Source organism: Crocodylus siamensis, chromosome 12 (genome assembly GCF_052110815.1).
Source record: "Crocodylus siamensis isolate JL-2025a chromosome 12, ASM5211081v1, whole genome shotgun sequence".
Taxonomy (NCBI): domain Eukaryota; kingdom Metazoa; phylum Chordata; order Crocodylia; family Crocodylidae; genus Crocodylus; species Crocodylus siamensis.
In genome coordinates this window covers 41,037,929-41,059,110 of record NC_143406.1, presented here as the reverse complement: position 1 = coordinate 41,059,110, position 21,182 = coordinate 41,037,929, and the positions used below count along the sequence as shown (strand labels likewise).

The 21,182-nt window shown below is 41.7% G+C and overlaps 2 protein-coding genes across 14 annotated transcripts in view; one reads left to right on the top strand and one right to left on the bottom strand.

The window, feature by feature from the left end:
• The window catches only part of CHLSN (cholesin), a 195,493-nt gene that overhangs the window by 76,517 nt on the left and 97,794 nt on the right, over nt 1-21,182 (top strand). For 3 of the 4 annotated variants that reach the window (XM_090024247.1, XM_090024246.1, XM_090024248.1), the window contains one exon: nt 9,095-9,169. The exons of the other annotated variant lie outside the window; for it this stretch is intronic. In XM_090024247.1, coding sequence (XP_089880373.1) covers nt 9,095-9,169 — 75 coding nt within the window. The remainder of the gene's footprint in view (nt 1-9,094; nt 9,170-21,182) is intronic. 4 annotated transcript variants of the gene reach the window in all.
• GPR146 (G protein-coupled receptor 146) overlaps nt 1-21,182 on the bottom strand; it is a 72,690-nt gene that overhangs the window by 6,121 nt on the left and 45,387 nt on the right. For 2 of the 10 annotated variants that reach the window (XM_090024250.1, XM_090024255.1), the window contains exon 2: nt 14,554-14,673. The exons of 2 other annotated variants lie outside the window; for them this stretch is intronic. The gene's annotated coding sequence lies outside the window, so the exon portion shown is untranslated. 6 more of the 10 variants (XM_090024256.1, XM_090024257.1, XM_090024254.1 and 3 more) reach the window with 6 other exon arrangements.

Sequence of the window (21,182 nt, the reverse complement as noted above, 5' to 3'; positions counted from 1 at the left end):
GTGAAAGTAAGTACAAGTTCACATATCATATTATAAGGAAAGCCATGACTGGTGATCTGTGAAGAACTAAACTGCCTTTGGTTTTGCTAGGAGAAACTTGCTTAATGCTTCAAGTTATATTAGGAGAGCTATTGTAATAAAATGTGGTGGATAGTTCATTAGAAGACAGACACTCAACAGACATTAATACATGGATATATCTCTTTAAATGCACTGTATCCACTATAATACAAAGGATTATCATGTAATGTATTGGATTATTACAATACAGCATCCTTAATGCATCTAACACGTAAATAACACATCCTAAACTGAAGAAAGACAATAGCTTTTTAGGATGAACTTCCAAAAGCAAGAGTAACTTGGAGAATAAACTCTAGAGTTCTGTGTGGTGGTGTATGTCCTTATTAGGGAACTTTAAGAAGGCTAAGACCAACCACAGTGGGTAAGCAGAAATGGGTGGGCATTGGGCAGGCTGTTAGGTAGACCAAGGCTACGGGGAACTTGGCAGACAAAATGATTTTCTGTCCAGCGCACTTTTAGTTTACCCATTGATTTCAGGGGGCCTACACATGTAGTGAATATGGATAAATGTTTGCAGGACTGGGGTCCAATTTACACATTTCTGCTCTAGGCAGGAAAACATTTCTGAAAATTTACTTCAGTTCTTTTCTAAAACTATTTAAAATATTTTTCTCACAATTTGTTTGGCATGGCTAGTTACAGTTTGGTGCTGACATTATTTTGCATTCGTGTTTTCATTTAAATGATTACAGTTAAATAAATGCCCAGTCAAACTTTACAGTGTATTATATTATGCCTCACACTATATTATATTAATGTTCATTTAAAAAAAGAATGCATTTCTTATAAACTAATTATAGAGGAAACATTACTTCCACAGTTAAAGTTGATGATAACTTACCATTAAAAGCCTAATGTAGAGAAGACCTTAGAAAGAATCCATGTGCAGCAACCTCAAAAACCTGTCTGAAATGCACTTTCTGAGACTCTCTACCTTGTGCAGAATATGAATGAAAAATATGTATTTCTTTCAGCATCAAGAAAATATTTGAGTCAATACTTCAAATAAAATAAATTAATAGATACAGCACTGCTAATGAATAAGCTAAGAATTGTTTGTAGTTAGAAGCTAGTACAGGAATGGTCCGACTTTGATTATCGTTTGTTATTCCCCCCCTCCCACCTCCCAAAGTCAGATTTCAGTAATGTTTGTCCAGGTACTCTTTGTTTCATACGAACAGAAGCATTTTCTTTTTTATGGAAACCCAGATGTATTTCAAAATAAATATGAAAGGAACCTCTCCATTTTACAAAGAGGGGAAATCCACCCCCCACCTTCCCCCCCCCCAAAAAAGAAGTAAATATGGAAGTATTGGGGATGTCAGTACTGTTACTTCTGCTGGGTGATATTGTCTCAGCAGTTTTTAAGCTAACTTCCATGTTGAAATTAATGTGGAAGTTGCTTCAAGATTTCTGGTACCATCTGCCCCATAGTGTGGACCTTTCTAGCAGCTGATTTTATATGGCAAACACTCCGATGCTCAGCTTTAGTTTTAATTCTTTCTTTTCAAGGTGTGAGTGGGAGAATGTGTACACACATTTTGCTAATAGTAGGGAGACAAAATAACTAAATCTGTAATAAAGGTTTTGCAGTTCAAATGACAACATGGCTAAGTGCACCAGCTTGGATTCAGTTAAACAATTTGAGTTTTGTAAACACGAGGGCCACATTTGATACTCAATTACACGGGTGTAGCTTAACTGAAATAGTAAGAGAGTTGCGCCGGTGTAACCAGGCACGGGATTTAGCCCAGTCTCCTTCCTCGGCTGCTGTCCTTGAGTTTGTGTTTGTATCTCAAACTCCCTCTCACCGTTCTGTAGCAGGAGTTGAACCAAAGAATCCGCTGCGTCGGGCAATAATCCACTTTTAAAAACTGACTTTCCTCAGATAGACTGGGCTTTGTAAGAGAAGTAGAAAGTGATGATTGTTTTAATCATAATTTTCTTTTAGTATTGTTTGAAGGCATCGTTATTTTTTCCTAAGTGATTTTTTCCTATGATTTATTTTTGAGCTATAGTGTTACAAAAGTATACAGAGTCTTTGCTTATTTAAATATTGCCTCTCAAACCCTCATACCGTCTTCAAAAATCTAAAGCAGCCTACTTGCCTTTACATGAAGCAGGCACTGTATAAACTGTTGAAATAATCTGTGCTGCATGTTAATTGGTGATGACAGAAATGACAGGTCAACTAATTGAACTGCAGCAAGTTGGAGCAACTAACACTGAAGACACAGCTAGACACTGCATGTGAATGCACCTAGATATACCCCCAGCACTCACACGAAGCCCCGTTGACCATAAGCAAAGACATAAGGCAGCGACCAAGTAAATCCATTTTTCAAGACCTAACTCTACGCAGCTAACTTTCACTACAAACTAAATGACATCAGCCTTAGAAATACTTCTCTTTATATTCTCCCATTGAAAACCATTTGTGTTTTTTTTTTTACAGAGCTGAATAGCTGCTTCTACAAAGGTTTAAAGATTAACACCGTTACACTGATATCCTTGAAACGCAGTTAAAGAAAACACCATTCTGTTCTCATAGGACTGGGAGGCAATTTATTATGCCCAGTAATTTTCTTGTGAAACTTGCGAAACTCTCATTAGCTGTGATCATAAGTAAAGTATGAACATTTGTCATAAGTGTACTTTTTGCGAAATATAAGGCTTAAAAGGTTTCTAAAACACTGGACCGACAGTGTTTCAGTATGCATATCTCAGTATACATGCTGAAATACTGAAGAAAGTATATGAGTATTTTCTTAATGATATACAAACAACCTCCCCCCCCCTCCGTTTTTGACGTATTACTTGTTCGCCTGAGAAACTACATTGATGCATTGTTTAGGCTCCATCCTGCATTTGTTACTGAGGCAGGTCTCCCGTCACCAGAGGGAGTTTTGCCAGAGTAAGGACTGTATCTTCATGATCTCTGAAATGAAGCTGTAATACAACTAAGTCAGCTATTTAGCTAATAAAACTACTTTTTTCCTGCTACAGATTCATTGTTTTGTTGCGTAGTTTCCACATGCATTTTATTTTGACTAAGCCTGCCAAATACCTCACTCCTAGTTTCTCATTTTACTCAGTGCTGATTAATAAAAAAAAACAGAAACAAAACCCCCAAACCCAGCCTCCCTTCGCACCGCCTCTAAATTTGTCCGTCTCGTGGCCTGGACTTTATTTCAGCAGCATTGTTACACAGCTTTGTAAACTCTTACCTTCAGTTCATGTTTTATGTTCCTTTGTACTGTGAGGTTCCCAAACGCTGGATAAATAACTTTCCAGAGCAAGGAAGTCGACTATAAAGGACTGTCATGTTCTTCTGTAAAAACATTGTGATCTCATTCTGGTAGAGCTCGCGCAGCCACGAGCATTCCCGGCTGCGTGCGCGCTGCACTTGTTTGTCCTAGTAAATTACTCACAGAGTTTCTGCTTTGCTTGGCAGGCTGCACTAGCCCCTCCCTTTCTCTGTTTACAGCCTGTTTCAAGAAAGGGGAGGAGGTTGTGCCCAGAGGGGAGTGGACTGTTGGCTTAAATTTAGCTAAATTTTAACGTCTTCAGATTTACTACGAAGATACCTCGGTTCCTGGAGCACTGGCTTGTTTCGCTGCGCAGTCAGTTACATTCGTGGGTTTCTTGCCATTTGAGAACCCACTGCGTTCTCACTAAGTGAAGCTTTCCAGTCGCTTGGCAGCTATTGTTCAGGAACAGACTGGTGTTTTACATCAGAACCTGCTATTGGGAAATACAGTTTAAGGTTCTGTTTTTCTGGACATGCCATCTAGATAGCAGAACAAAGTGTCCAAGCACTCCTCTTGCGTACATGAGAAAGAACTAGCGTGTATCATGAGCTAATAAGGAAGAAAAATAAATCCACAATCCTGGTTTGGCTGTAACAAAATGTATGGGTATAGAATGAATGTATACTGCATGTTGTGGTGGGTATTACGCGTTCGTTTGCTTTCAAATTTAAAAATATCCAGAAATAGAAAAACAAATACTCTCAGAGTACTCTTAATTCAGCCCCTCCTGCCTCCTTAGGATTTGGAGTTCTGTAGGTGTGTACAGTACTGACCCATATATATATTCCTTAAGATTGAACATTTCTATATTTTAGAATGAGAGAGCCATTATACTTGTTGAACTGTGGTTTGGCAGTTTTTGAGCTGCATTTATGCTGTAGCCATTCTCTTCTTGATATCAAAGTTGCGTGGGTTGTTATAATACTTTTCCAGGTAAAGTGGAACAGCAGGATTTACTGCAAAAATGAAGCCCTCATTGCCGTTCACAGTACATTTAAACTGATAACATCAAACAAAAGTAACATACTGTCTTATTTTCTTCCCTTCACTTATAGTTAAGTGTTGTGATTTGGGTTTAAGCAATAAACGCCAGTAAAACAGCTGTTGATACCAAAAGCAAAACAGGTGTTCATTGAACAAACACTGAGAATGTCTACCTAGTTTGCCTGGATTTCACCCCCTTTCCTCATATGGTTTGTTTAAAAGTGATATCCTTGCTCTCTTGGTCTTATCAAACATTAATTTATGCCGGATACTTCAAATTAGCCCAAAGAGGCAGCTTATTTTCCTATATTTTTAGGGACACCATGTACATAGGGAGAATTGTACACATGCACAGGATGTGAAACAAGACTGCATTATACATTGCAGGTTTAGCTTTATAATTTGTCTATATAAATTCTTTCTGAAATGGACAGATCCACACAATTTTAAACACTGTTGTATTCAATGGTATATGTTTTTATTTGGTTTAGAAACACAACTCATAAAACACCGAATTTTTTGCTGTGTAGACTTAGACCCTGTGTTCAGAAAATAATTTTCTACTTAAAATTTCAATTTATCATGTAGAAAAAATAACTCGGAGTGTATTGATCCTGAATACTCATTAGCTAAAAATATGGATTGTCAACCACATAAAACCAATAAAGCAGTTTCTGAATAGGCCGAGAGCTCTTTCACACTGAGGTTCAGATCCTGTCCTGCATAGCGTTCCCACAAATCCCATTAATTTTACAGAGATTGCAAATAAGGCTCATTTTGTGATTAAAGAGTACATAGGATTTTATTGGACCATACAGATTTTAGTCAAATAAAGATTGAGATAATTGGAAAATCATTGTCAGAAATGCTGCATTTATACCCTCATCCTAACTTGATAATTCACCAAGTAATTCATCAATGTGTCTATACTGGAGCATGTAAATATTAACAAGTATTCCCTGGTTGGTTGCAATAATGATATTTATGTATCCAGAATTACCAGTCATGGATCACTTACATTTTCAAAATGAAAGTTTTACTCCAGGAAGAATAGCCTCCTAACTTAGCAAATGAAGAATTAAGAGAAAGGGCAATGACAGTGCTCCTTTGGTGCCAATAATCTCCAAGCCTAATAACAAGGAATCTTTTGAATGTTTTCTTCTTTTATGCACGTGCCACCGGGATTAGCAGGATAATCACTGGATCGTCATAGAAATAGTAGTAGTTTAAAATTAAAACCGAGACACCCAGATTAGACATGAAAAAATGTTGTTAATAGTAGGGCAGTTAGGGTGAGTCACCATTGTTTATAATGCAGGTATTTGATAGAGCATAGATAAAATACTTTTAACATTAGCAATAGAGGAAAATCCTGCTTGATGCAGGGTGTCGGGCTAAATAAGAGTCCTCTTTCAACCCTGTCATTTTATGTCTGTGTGGTGCAACCAGCGACCAGTTTGACTGATGAAAAGCTTGTAACTTCGTGCTGTCAATCCAGTGATAGAATATGGTTAATTCACTGCAATCTGATGAATGAGAAGCCAAGGCTAAATGACATACCAGCGGTGGGTTTACAAAATAGCACTGAACCTAATGTGTGGGAAGTTGGGCAGAGAATAGAACAAAACCGTCTCTAGTTTTTGGAGTCACTACTTTTTGGCTCAATCCTGTGAAATGCTGAGTGCTTGAAATGAGTGTGGTGGGGGGGTGCACATCACTGGCAAATCAATGGAAGGGAATATTGGCTACACTGCATTCTCATCTTCCTTAATTCCCACTCCACTATGATTCACAGATTCACAGAAGTTTAGGGCAGTCTCTCCCAAGTTCATTCTTGTCAAAGTCCAAAGCTGTGTCCTAGCAAAAAACATCAGTCCCTTTGACTCAGTTTCCCATTCTATTTTTGCCTAATTTTTGCACCTAATTAAACATGCAGTTTATGACTACTGCCTTGGGCCTACTTTCAGCTCTGTATTTGACTCACTTCCTGTCCAACTCCTACACTTTGCACCCCATTAAAATGTCTCTTACTGGAGTCTCTCAGTGTACCTCCTCTTGGCCAAGGCTTGGGGTTTATATCCACCGTTTTCTTCTTCATTGATTCATTCCTACTTCAAAGGTCTTGACTTTCACTTGGTTTTCATTTTTCCCTCTCTGAATATTCCTTCACTATCACATTTGTTGATTACTTCCTCGTATAAGTCTTCCAGGTGGTGTTCCACTAGGTTTTATCTTGGGGTTTCCTCCTACAAATATCTCTCCACTGTTGATTTATCTGCCCCTCTCCAGTCATATCTCTCAGACCAGGCCTTACCATCCTCACGAATGCCCTGCCAGTAGTTTAAAGATAACATAACTTAAACTAAATGTCCCATATTCCTTCCCAATAGTCCCTTTTTTCTGTCACAGTTGACAATCCTACCATTCCCTGGTCACTAAGGAATATGATCTGGGTGTCAGTTTTTACCGCTATCCCCTTGACTTTCACCTCTATGCTTTATCCAAATCTTGCTAGTTTTCCTAGAACAAGATTTTTTTCTGGGTATGCATTAGGGAACACTAGACTGGCCCTTCTTACGTCTCATCCAGTCTATAGCAAACTTTCTGACACTTCCCTTGTCCCACAGGTATCTACTGAAAATACTGCTGGTTAAATCCTACTTCAATCGCACTTGTTGCTTTGATCATGTTACCTTCCTACTTTATGTCCTCCCATCCACAAATAACTGCTTTTTCAGCACTTCCAGAACAAACGTCTAGTCTTTATCTTCAAGATACTTTAACTCCTTCCTGTTGAACCCTTTTTATCTTATCACATGACTAGCTTCTCATTCCACTAAAGATGGCAATCTTCAATCTTTCTTCATGTTGATCTTTATGCATAGAAACGTATTCACAGATTAACTTGTATTTTTGCTATCTTGTCCTTCAAATCCATCTCTGCTGGGACGTCATAGCAAAATGCTGATTGAAAATGACCTGTTACTGACTCACAAGACAGGGTTAACTATATATGATTATATGTAGAGAACACAAGCATTTGTGAACCCAAGTTCACTTCATTAGATGCTGTGGTTGACTCCTTCGCATCTTCAATTGTTTTTAGTAAAACTAAGAATCCGTCACATTTTGTACCAAGTTAACATATGCTGACTTTTATTTCTGTTACCGTGACATTTGTATCCTTTCCCTTAGTCGATCCTGCTTCTGCTCATCACGTATTGTTTGTCAGCTTTCTGAGAGTTTGTTTTGGTACAGAGCCCAACCAGTGAGACCCAAGTCATGACTCTGCACCCCACTTCTTACGCATCTCTGATTTAGTCAGTCTAGTAGTGCCCAAACTTTCTGGGCTACAGGTGGGACGAGTGGTGTGGGGTTGGTCTCTGAGCCAGACCAGGTGTACAGGATTGGTCCGTGGGCCCGATCCAGCATGGGCTAGGCACAAAGGCATAATCTAGCATGTTGCTCCAGCCATGCATGCTGTATTGAGCCTGGTCCCACAAGCTAAATCAGGTATGCCTAATCAGGCCCTGGCGTACACATTGGATCAGGCCTGCCCCTCCACCTCTGCAAGCTGGCCCTATCCCATACACCATATGAAAGGCCATATCATCTGGCTGTAGGGGCTTGGAAATTTGGTGGCGGGTGATACTGTTAATTGCTGCCACTTCCCCGCTGCCAGATTTCTGGACCTGTGGCCAGATGAAACAATTCTCTGTGCCAGAATTTGAGCACCAGTCAATTAGTCTATAAGGTGCAACTCTACCCTGCCTTCTATCTGTATGCCACTGGAATACAAATTGTTAAACGGCAATTAACAAATTAGTTAAAATATTCATATACCTGTGTGGGCAAGAGGAAAAAAAACATAATGCAATGATTTAAATGATGGCAAGTGGTTTTCCTGTGTGTTTGGGGCCTCACTGCAGGACTCTGACTCTGAAAGGAGAGGAAGTGACTCAAAATAGCATTAGTTGTTTTATTTGAAGTGGAACAGCAATCCAGGTTTGTATTCATTTTTTGTTTGTATCACTTTTTTCTTAAAACTCAAATCTGGGGACAAATTGGAGAACACTGAATATGGAGGACTGCTTAGGGGGAAGACAGGGGCTTAGTTAGTTTGGAAACCACAAGAAAATTGCAAGAAGGCATCTTTCAGAGCAGACTGCCTTATCTCAGCAACTAACCATGTGGCAGCAAACAATAATCTAGCAAATCTGTAGTTAGGCCTGGGTCATGTGGCTGTTCTGGTCATGTGGAGCTTTCAAGTTTATTGATACACACTGAAGGCCAGGGACTACTAGATCCTCAAAGATATTTAGGTGCCTAGCTCTCCTGTGTCTTGGCCAAACTCCTTCATCTTCTAAATCTGGTGTGTCATTCTGGGGGTTGCCATTATCTTGCTAAGACGATGCTCTCCAGCTCTTTTACATAGCTATGTGTCAGTAAAGATCAGGTATTTTAGGATTAAAAATAGTGAAGAGTACTTGTTTATAAAATACGATTCAGTTTTCTGTTTATGGTGATTATAACATTTTAATTGCCTGCTTAAAAGTGAGTATGAAGAATTATATTGCTGGATATTACTGTGGTTAGAAGAGAAGTGTTTCTTCATAATGGAAGGCATATTATGCCCTATGCTGTTTCCCAGAAAAGTGTCATATTCTGACAGTGAAAGAGACAAGCTTATGTATTTTATTGCTTGCTTTTCTCAGAGGAACATACCCTGCTCCAGTGGAACAACCTCTGAAAGCAGAACAAAAACAGAAAAAGGCCATGAAGTGAACCTGGTGAGATTCCTGCAAAGCAAGTACTGGGAAAAGGTGGGAGGAAGTGGGGTGCTGAGTTATATAAGGATATGATGTCCTAGAAGTTTGGATCCTGGGATCTGTGGGGAAGAAATTCAAGATCCCTGGAGGCAAAAGCCACCCATCTCACTTTCTAGATCCTCTCACTTGGCAGTGTGGTTCCTTCAGGTATTATATTGCCAGTGCCTGCCTTCCCATGCTGTTCCCCAGTACCAGGTTCAGCAGGGACTCTATGAATTGCATTCCTCAAGCATCTTTATGTTTTAATTGGTTACCCAGTAGCTGAATGTTAGATGAGTATGACCTTTCTCCTGCTCCACCCCTTCCTGAGTTGACGTTACCCCCAAAAGGTCTGTGCAGCGAGGTGATGTGCCTCACTCATCCTGGGTGAGTAAAGCTTGATCCACCCACCAAGGGAACATGCTGGCCACGCAGTGGCCCAACAACAGTTTGTTGCTACAAAATCTGAGGTCTTGGCTTTTTGCACAGTTCTAAAGAAATAACAAATGGTACAACTTTAGAAAAAGCCAACTTAAATGAAAGCACACCGACTGTTGCTCATCGATTTTCTTACACCTCCTCTCAAAGCCTGAACTTCTTGGGTGTCTGGAACTGGAGAAATGTATTTAAATTTCTCAGAGATGTATTCATTTTTATTTTTATAACTGTCATAATGACAGTCTTACTGGGGAAAACAAATGAAGTATTGTGAAGTATTTGTGAATCCTGTAGAATTTCTTTTCCTCTGTGTATAATCTGGAGAAGAGAAGACTCAGAGGGGACTTGGTGGCAACCGATAAGTGTATTAGGGGCGTACATCAGGGCCTGGGGAGGTATCTGTTCACCAAGGAGCCACAGGGAAGCACAAGAAATAATGGGCACAAGCTGAATGAGGATTGCTTCAGACTCGACATAAGGAAAAACTTCTTTACAAGTTGAGTTCTGAGGGTCTGGAACAGAGGTGGTACAGCCACCCTCCCTGGTGATTTTTTAAAAATGTCTTGGTGCCCACCTTGCTGGGGTCATCTGATCCTAGCCGTCTTTCCTGCCCAAGTGCAAGGGGGCTGGACCCGATGATCTTGTAAGGCCCCTTCCAGCCCCTAACGTCTATGAATCTATGAATAGGTGCTGACGATGTAAAATTAATTGAATTTAATTTGAAAATGAATAACAAAGGTTATTGTGCCTAGTATATTGTTCCTTTTCATATTTGGATCAGTAAAAACCTATCCATGTTTAAAGTTTAAATCAACCTGCGGCAGAATTTCCTGTGTGTTGCATGTATGTGTGTGTTGGCAATGTGTAGGGGGTGCACATGGGTGCACATGCATCCCCTGAGTTTGGCTGCCACTGATGCTGCCAGCAGTGCCTGTGGGCGTTTGCTGTTCGCCATCCTCCCCCTCACCACCTACACTGCCAACGGTGATTGCCCGCCGCCACCACCCCCTCTCCCCCTGCTCCACCGCTGCCACTGGCACGGCTGCCTGCGGAAGCTCCCCGCTCGGCCCACCGCCACCTGCAGGCAGTTGCCATGCCCCGCCAGCCTCAGGAGGCACGCAACATTCATGTATGTGTATGTATGTCATAGAAAGCTGTGGGCCTTCTGCAGTATTCAGTGGGGGGGAGGAGAGAACACACCAGACTTATCCTCATGACACCTCTGCACGTGAAACTTAAAACTAAATAGAAACTGCAGTGCCTTTTAATATGAAATACTGTGGCTCTATGAAACTAATAAGGAAGCAAGGAGAGAGCAATAACTTCAGAAAGAATTCTTTATGGATAGTGCTACTCGGAGTTTCGCAATGGCTTAAACAGACTTGCATAAAGGATGGTTTATTATTCTACTGTATTTTAATAAAATAATTTAGTCAAACACTGTACTCTGCCATCTTGAAAGTAACGCACCACTTGGGTAGTTGCACCCCAGAATAGCAAGATCAGTGGGACTAGTCTTAATGATTGAAATTCAAACTAATAGTTTTTATCTTGTTCTGCAAACACTTGAAAACCACAGTATACCAGTGCACAGAGCACTTGTGGCTAGCTTTAACAGAAAATAATGCTATATGAAGCAAAAATACAAAAAAAGAACTGGAATTGGGTACCTCAAGATCATGGCTTATGCAGGAGTACTGTACTAAGGTACTATTTGAGAAAACACAGGAAGCCACAAGGCATTCTTTTGTGATAAAGGACACAAAACCTTTTCTGTCTCATGCCTGTATAAAATAAACTATTCATGCCTTTTGTGGGGCAGCAAGTGGCTCAATTTCAGAATTCCATCATCTATAAGAACTATTTATTTAGGATCTTGGAGGAATAGAAAGTCTGTGAACTAAACAAACTGCTTCTGGCCCATTACATTAATGTTATTTTACTAAAACAACTCAATACCTGGCAATCAGAGTTGCAGAAATGACTCCAATACTAGGCATAGCCCAGATGTGGACAGCTAGTGACCAACTGAATTAGTCTAATGGAAACAATAGTTCTTTCTTAACAGAGGTACCATTTGTTAAATTCATCAGTGCTCTGTGACAAGGAACATGACTGAAACTTGGGGAGTCATCAGGCTATTCCCTGTAGATATTTTGCTGCCAGGTGCAAATATTGACAGTTAATGCAGATGATGGTTTTCCTGGTAACTGTTAGAGAGTATCACTTCCTATCAGTAAAACAACTGAATAGTGACCTGGAGACTTATCAGCAGGAGTAGCTTTTAACCAGATAGTTTGTACAGGAATTATTAGGTAACTGGTTTGAAATGGGGTTTACGGTCTAAAGGGAAAGTTCCGCTGTTGACCTCAGTGGAGTTACAGAAGGACTGAAATGACTTGAATTCATGCTAACTGTCATAGATACATATATTCTTCTTTAACCCGACACTGAAAGTTCAAGATTTCTTTATTATTGGCTTTTGGTGACCGTACGTGACACATGCAAGATGTATGGATATTATTAGCTGACACTGTGAGCTCAGTTGTGTATTATTTATTTCATCTTTTATATCCACATATGACAGCTGAAAAATATTAATTCGGTGACCTTAAACATTTTAGGAAGAGGGATAACATTTTTACGCCAGTCTACAAATGGCCATTAACGAGCTGTAAGATCATTGGAGCAGAAACTGGTTTATTAACAGATTGATTCAGAGCCCACTGATATCAGTGGAAGCATCTTTTTGACTTGAAGTGGTTTTGATCAGGCCAAATAAGCTTTCATGGTTCAGTCCTATTCTGCCTTCAGCCCTCCCCTCCACTCTGCTGGTACTGCTGGTATTTAATGCACATTAATCAAAATTCCCTATGAGTGGTGTCATGTTTTCTTGCATGACTGCTCTCCCCACTCTGCGTCAGGTGCTGCTTATAAAAATCCACAAAGCAACTACATTTTTCTGCAGAACTTGCTGTAAAACTCACCTGTGCGGTATCTAGAAAATGCTTAACACGGCTGGTATTGTGCTGATGGTGGTTATACAATCAAACCGCCTCACTGTCACCCCATGCTCTCTCCACCTGTTTGTTGTATCTAGCTGTTCTCTCAGTTTAGACAACAGGATCCTTTGGGACCGAGACTCATTCTCTTGTATTCATAGTTTTTAGCACAATGGAGCCTTGATCCCTGATTATCAAACACATTACCACAATACAAATTCATAATCATTGGTAAAATAAATACCAGTACTGGCCATTAAACTGCAGGGTATTGATTTTAAAAAAACCCTATCTTGATAAAGAGGGCAGTTCACACCAGAGCACTGTTGGTTCAGACATTATGTAGACACGCAGGTCACATCTTTAAAGTTTTCTTTCAAACATGAGATTTTTTTTTTTTTAATACAAAAACTTAGTTTCTGAGTTAGAGTTCTGTAAGAAGAAAGGAGTGCATTATCTAGCAAATTCTGTGACTAGAGAATGCACAGAGCTCTGCTTATTAATTTCTTTTTAATGCCTATTTCCTCCTCCGCTAATGGGTGGAAGCTAGAGTAGTAATTAGTTTGTCACGGAGCCAGTTTCTAAGAATGATTGATAAATTGTTGTGTTTACAGAGCCTGCTGATTTAGAATGAGCCCGGGGACTGAACCTCAGTTAGCAGCATGGACACTGGGACAACTCACATACATCACTTTAAGCACCTGCACAGTGTGCAGGACTGGGATCTAAATTTGGCCACTGGAAAGCGCAAACAATTCTTGTTCAACTCCTTGCATGTAATTATTACAGCTTAAAAATACAGGAGTTCAGATGAATCATTCTGTCGAAAACATTTGATTTCCGTTTGGGTTTTTTATGCTACCTTAGGGATCAACTCAACTTCCACTGAAGTCAGTGAGAGACTTTTCCTTGACTTCAATGGTAAATTCCTTGAACTAACAAAGCATATAAAGAATGTTATGGTGACAAAGGAAACGGCAATTTTGGATTTTTTCTACCACTTAAGGATTTATGGAATGGACTTTAAAGTTCACTTGATACTTAAACAGCTACTGTAACTTGGGCCTAATTTCTCTTATGGGCAGCAAGAAAATAGGTACTCAGATACCACAGTGAGCATAGTATAAATACCCAAATAGGTTAATAAAGGTACAGTTGTTACTTCAGCTCTTGTAAGTCAGTTGTTGCTGAGAGTCTTAAGCAGGTCTTTGTTATAGTGATGAAATTTGCCTCTAGGTTTCTTTCTCTCGTACTACAGACTAAATGGAACGACAGCTTAATAGCTGGATAATTCATTTAGTTTCTCATTATAGTATATTGCAATGCCTGTTCACTGCTCTTTGACATGATTTCATAGTATAGTTTACTGTAAACTTTACTGTTGTAGATGTGAATGACGTATTTAAAAACAAGAAAAAATCACTTTAGAGTAACTAGACTGGTTTTTCAAAAAAGATTTTTTAAAAATTTTTGTTTAGCAGAAACTAACCAGGTGAACCAGTTTGGGTCTAGGTCCTCTGCTGGCATAACACTATATTTAAAATAACCAAAAAGGAGAGAAGTAGGAATATTATATACTTTATCTTTTTAAATAATACAGAAATTCAAAGTACAGGTTCAACATTTACAAGAAGTAGTAGCTCAGAAATAAAGCTGAATACCATGCAAGCATGCAGAGTAATGCGCACCAGAGTGCGTCTCCTGTGGATTTTTCCTTTGGACAGTCGATAATAAAAATCAGTAACAGGTACAGATTTAAACAATCCCTTTCTAAAGACGGATCACTTATGGGCTGTATATAATCTTCTGATGGTAAAAGCTATCCATCCCCACTCACTTGATGTTTATATGAATTACAAGCAAATTATTATGCTGGGCTGTTGAAAAATGAGAGTGAGCTATAATGTGAACTTGTCAGAAACTCACCTGGTAAGCACTCCCCTGTCGTTTGAAGCTGTGCTTCTTGATAGCCTGCAGAAGCATTTTGCTCATCAAATCGGAACGTTTTCCGAGTAAATTCAGGAAACCCTCGGCTATCTCATTTCTCTATTAAAGGTAAACAATAGCAGAGCTTAGAAAGAGAGCGCTGACTCCACTGCACGGCTGCTCTTAGTGGCACTGAACTCTGTATTTACATGTGACTTCCCCCTGCACATACATATACACATAATCCTTTAAGCTTTAGCTGCATGCTCTGATTGGCTGAGAGCTCTGTTACAAAAACAAGCCCTTCACAGTGATATTTCTAAGTGATTAAGTCAGGAGAGTTAAGGGGCATTAATCATGTGGCCTCAGTGATCACTGCCCTAAGGCCTAGTCTGTTTAACCATGTTCAGAATCACAAAAGCTTTTTTTTTCTTTTCTTTTTTAAAGGATTAAAAAAGGAATAATTGTGGTTTGAAACCCATGAAAGCTTTAACATGGTCATATAACATAAAGTAAGTGCGGGCTATATCTACACTTGGAATGCTTTACTGATAAAGGAATGCTGTTGTACTAGACTGGACAGTGCTGCTGGTAAAGATGCAGCTATACTGGCACTCTACCAGGCTGATAAAGCCCTTCTCAAGGAAACAAGCCATACTGGTAAAAGCATGGTTTGGCTGGTAAAACTATATTCCCATTAGGACCTCCTGCTGGCAGAGCAGCCGATGAGGTGAGTTTCTTCTCATGAAAGCTTGTGCTCACTTGCTCATGTGTGCACGCGTGTGTGTTCTCTCTTCCTCTGTGTGTACACCTATAGATAGATAGATAGATCTGTCTGTCTATCAGAGCATCTGATGGGGTGAGCGTCATTCCATGAAAGCTTGTGCTCGCTCACTCATATATGTATGCGCATGTTCTCTCTTCCTCCGTGTGTGTGTGTGTGTGTGTGTGTGTGTGTGTGTATTAGTCTGTAAATGTGCATATCTACTCTGCCTTCTGACAGATATGTTGTCCAGGGATCAAAACTCATCACACCCTTGTTCAACATAGCTATGCCAGAAGTTTGCAGGGTAGCCCTAGCTTCAGTGGAACTAAGATTAGGGCTAACAGCTAGAACTCTATATATGACATTTCAAGAACATTTTAAACATTCAAAAGGATATGAAATGATTATTATAAAAAGATAACTGTTTGGGAGACTATACTCTTTTTCAGCATTATATAAACAATTTACTTTAAGTTAATGAGATTTTTAGGGTTGTAAATTAGTTGCATTTGAATAGCAAGCACACAATACCTTGATTCTACTTAGATCAACTAAATTAATTTGCCTTTACTTGAAACTATAATGAGGAATTATATGTTTTCTTCCCTCCCTCAAGTAGTAACCAATAGTGTACAGCACCAGCTTTTATTAATAGAAGAATGGTTTGATCCTGGTCTCATTAAAGTCCATGAAAAAAATTGTCATTGATGTGAGTAAGCAAAATTGAGTATCGAATTTTTTATTAATTTTTTAGTTTCTTTTTTTTTTTTCTGCTTTGCTTTTTTATTGTTAAACTACTGTGTAAGCTAAAATGTTCACAATATGAAAAAAACATTTACATAGGCCTGGAGTTAACAACTGAGAAGCAGGACTGCATATTGTTTACTAGTATTTACAGTTAAGCAACAATAGCCTAATTGAATCATTTCATTGTGGAGACTTACAAAAGGTGAAAGAATGAGCCTGTCATTTTTTATTTGCAAGCAATATAATAGAATAGCATCTCTGTTAGCTCTGCTATAGGTATGCCTGTCAGCATTTCTATTACACTCTATTGGTAAGGGTTTGTCAAGTGGCTAGATAAAATACACATTTGATTTTCTTTTTTTTGGGGGGGAGCTTAAGTAATGTAAGAATAAGAAATTTGGGCAGCTCTGGATAATGCTTTTTCTATTCTTCAGAATTACATGTTATTTTATAGTTAAGTTTTTGTTAGTTAGGATTTTATTTGCTTGTATTTTGAAATGCAAATAATCTGAACCATTGTGTTTTACATGCAAGAAAATACCATGTGTTAGCTAGGTTGTATTAAATTTAATATGAAGTATGCTTTTCTGTTGAAATTCAGATTTCATATACATAGGCTTTGTGTAGATGACAAATGCAGGGATTGAAACTAGAATGATTGTCCTCCTTCCCAGTCATTAAATAAGCTGCAATGAATTTCCCATGCAACTACATTTTTTGTATTTGAACATAAATAAATGTGCCCTAGTGTGCCTTAGAGGAACATACCCAACCAGTGTATCAGTTATGACTTCAGTGTCTCAGTAGCTCTCACATTGGCCCATTTCCTTGCTTGCATATTAAAGATAAGGCTTCCCTAAATAGTAAATCCAGGTATTTGATATTGAAGTCTGAGGAGCGTCTCACTGAATCTAGCTTGGGTGAAAGGGTTCCCACAGTGGTGTCCAATCTGTGTCCTCACTAGTTTGGGACTTGCCTACATATGTCTGGGAGTATGTTTCACAGTTCTTCATGTTGAAGAATATACAGCTTGGACTCAGTAACATGCAGACTAAAATGGAACAGTTTTAATGGTGTAATGTAGTCTCTGTTCATGGTACTAAAACGTTAATGTGCAGTGATAATAGAGATAACTTGGCTAGTAGGTAAGTTTTGTTTAATTAGATCAAAAACTTGCATGCTTAATACTTTGAAATGGTTCATATGAAATTGAAATCACTGAATATTTCAAATGAAGGAGGGTAGATTTGTACCTTATAGACCAGGGGTGGGAAATTATTTGGTTCCAGGGGCCACATAAGGAGTTTTGATGAGTTGTGGCAGGCTGGGTCAGTATCCTCCTCCTCTACCCCCCCCCCTCCCCCCGCCACTACAACAGCCTACCAAAACTCCCTCTGTGGGATGGGGTCATGGGTGGGCAGGAAGCAGTGTTCAGAAGTGGGACAGGCAGGTGAGACCAGGATTAAGGTGGTTAAGGTCGCAGCGCAGTGATGGCATGGGGCCAGGGCCTGGGGCAGAGCTGTGATCTGCTCTCTGCACATGTGTGTTGGGGTGCTGCCTGGGTGCTAGGTCCCAGAAGCCAGTTGGGGGTGAGGAGTCAGGGAGCATGAGCAGCAGAACTCACCCAGGTGGTGCAGTCCACAGCTGTCCATGTGACACTTTAGCCCAACTCAGAGCAGCCCATGCCACGCTCTAGCCTGCACCTGCAGCCCAGCCCCAGCCAGTGGGCACAGCTTACCCGTGCAGCTGCAACCGGCTGGGTGCTGGTTGGGTTCCCTCGCCTCCAGTGGCAGCTCCTGCTGCGCCCTTCCAGGGGGGAGAACCTTCAGCCAAATGGCTCCTGCCCCAGTGCACAGGGCTCTGGCTCCACCTCCTTTCCACATGCTCTGCCCGCCTGGTGCGGCTGACCAAGTGGGTAGAGGGCAGTAAGGAGCTAATGTCAGAACCCCATGCACTGGTGCAGGAGTCACCCAGCTGAAGCTTCCTCCCTGCCTGGAGTGGTGCATCAGGGGCAGGAGTAGGAGCTGCCGCTAGAGGCAACAGGAGCCAAGCAGCACCCAGGCAGCTGCAGCTGTACTGGGAGCAGCCCCGCTACAAGCTGTGTTCACTGGCATGGACTGGAACACAGCACAGGCTCCCCCAGGTGGGGCTTAGCCCCATGCGGAGTGCTGCAGAGGCGGCCGCAGGCCAGATCCAATCAATTGGCAGGCTGGATCTGGCCCTTGGCCCATATTTTGCCTACCTTGTTATACACTAAATTATAGATCTCTGAAGTACTATGTCTTTATTGAAGTGCATCAGTTGAAATATTACATTTTCATAACCCTATGTGACATGCATACATTTTGTGGATGTAGAGAGTGCCCTTTCCTATGCGTGCATAACTTCCACCAATGTCAGTATGAGTTATTGATATATATGGAAAGGGTAATACTTCTCAATGGATGTCATGCTTTTTACTACAAAATGAAACACTGCTTCTTCCAACAGAGCCACAAATATAGCACCTTACCAGTTACTGCTTACTAAGGAATTTTGGCGTGTAGATATAGTTTGTTTCAACTCAAAGCAACTCCATTTGTATAAAGTGAGCACCCCATACAGACAAAGCCTTACTTAATATTTATTAAATATTTCCAAAGACTTTCAGCATCACTGTTTAAACCTGATGATGGGAAACAAATACAATAGCATTGCTTGAATTAAACAGTCTGAATGGAGTCACTTGTGTTTGGTTCATCTCTGTGCAAGTATTCAGATGGGATCCTGCTGGCAAGATAGGCAGGGGAGCACCACATATAGCCTTGAAGTGTATAAATCCTACCTGAGCCTTGCCGTCATCAAGACCTAGGTGGTTGTGTTCCCATCTGCCAGTAAATACATGAGCAACTAAGGGGCTTTACAGTTAGAAACTTATGTGCTTAGGTTGGGGTGGGCAAAATACAGCCCGCAGGCCAAATGTGGCCCGCAAGGCTGTTCTATTCAGCCGGTGGGGCCCCTAAAAAATTTTGGAAAATTAGTATTTCTCGGCCCTTGGTTCCTCTCAAAAATGACAGGAACCAAGGGCAGTAGGACCCAGGGGAAGCCCAACGGGCTCCAAAAACAGTGGGCCCGCCCCCCAACTGGAAGCCCCTTTGGGGGTTTCTGGGCTGGGAGCATGTGGCTGCCCCAGCATGGGAAGCTCAGGTAAGTGGTGGGGGGGACCCCGGGCAGGGAAGGGGGGAGGGGGAAGTGGCCCCTCCCCACCCACATCTGGCACCCCGTGCTGCAGCTGCTTGCAGCCCGCACAGAGCTGCCTGTACCCACTCCAGACAGCCCCAAGTGGCCTGCGAATGCCTGCAGCGTGGGGCAGAGGACGGGCCGCTTCCCCACTGTGCTCAGCTTTTCCCTGGGCTCCTTCTCTGCGAGGAGAAAAGTGGCTCCTCGCCTGCCCCATGCCTGGTGCCCCACACTGCAGATGCTTGTAGCCCACGTGGGGCTGTCTGTCTGGAGCAGGCACAGGCAGCCCTAGGCAGGTTGCCTAGGTAGGCTGCTTTCTCCCTCACCCCCACACTCAGCACCACCTTGTAACCTGGCCCTACTGCCAGGCTGGCAGTGGGGTGGGTCACAAGCTGGTGCTGAGCATGGGGAAAAGTGGCCCCTCGCCTGCCCCATGGCCAGTGCCCCACGCTGCAGCCAGTCGCAGCCTGCCTGGGGCTGCCTGTGCCTGCTCTAGATTGCCCCGCATGGGCTCCAAACGCCTGCAGCATGGGGCACCGGCCATGGGGCAGGCGAGGGGCCATTTTTCCCCGTGCTCAGCACCAGCTTCTTCCGTGCCGGCGAGCAGGGGGTCAGAGCTGTGTGCTGCCCCCTACTTGTACTTTGGGGCTGGGGGGCACTGGGTGTGAGCAGGCAGGGAGCCTGCGGGAGCACAGGGCCTGCACCGGTGTCCTGGGGACAGTGCCGGTGGGGCCCAGAACAGGGTGGCAGGAGCGCGGGGTCCCAGCTGGCAGGGCTCTGTGGAGCTGGGCCAGCTCTCCCCTTCCTGCTGGTGCCGCCCAGCCCAGCTCCACAGACCCCTGCCAGCCTGAGCCTCGCTTTGGGCCCCATCAGTGCTGGCCCTGGGACACTGGTCCCACGACGCTGACCAGGGGGTGGGGAACCTGTCAAGGGGCGGGGCTACCCATGCGGCCCTCAACAGCCTGCCAAAACTGAGTAAGCGGCCCTCCGCTCAAAATAATTGCTTGCCCCTGGTTTAGGTGCTGGTCGCTTGTAGGATTAAGTGGCAACTTCGTGCGGCCCCTAGGGATGTATGTGTTGCCTCAGTGTTGGATTTAAGCGATTAAAGCCCTTTGTGGGTAAGCTGTGGTGTTTCTGTCTCTGAAAGGAGGAGGCGTTTGCTGTTTCTACCGTAATAAAACCTACTCTTGATCCCTTTGCAATAAATGGAAATATACCCACTAACTTCACTGCATGCTGATTCACTTAATCTACTCAGTGCTAGTTTGGGCTGAAGATAAATTATTCTACCGTTACATTTTGAAGCCGGAAGCTGCTTCCAAATTCTTTAAACTTGAGAAGATGTTACGGGTTTCAGATGCTCATACAAAGCCCATCCAAGATAGAAAAATGTAATTGGTGTGATGTGGAAATACATGAGGTCATGTCTGTTATCTATTTGCATCATTTTTTTTCAGTGCTGCACTATATTTCACATTTGATAAGTATCTTATTAAATAAACAATGCTAATTTAAGCCTAACTTCTTATTTTGGTTTTCTTAGCTGGAGAGCTTTCAAATACAGCCCAAAGCAAAACCCCTATATTTTTGGTATCTTTCCAAGTTCACAGCAAAAACTTAACCTATGTGCACACTGTTTTTTGTCTTTTAAATAAAGCCCCACCCTTCAGTACGTGCAAGATAAGAATGTTATATGAATGCAAAAAATGCTTCAGGATATGCCAATCTTGTACCTTGACTTGGGTTTACAGTACTTGTGCAATAGATGCCTGACTCATGTTGCTGCTAAAGAGAGACAGCACCTTGTACCGAGTAGTTATAGAAATGAAACTGATTTTAGAATTTGCCGGGTTGGTTCATGATTCTGTAACTGCTGTTCCAGAGCACGGTTTGTGAT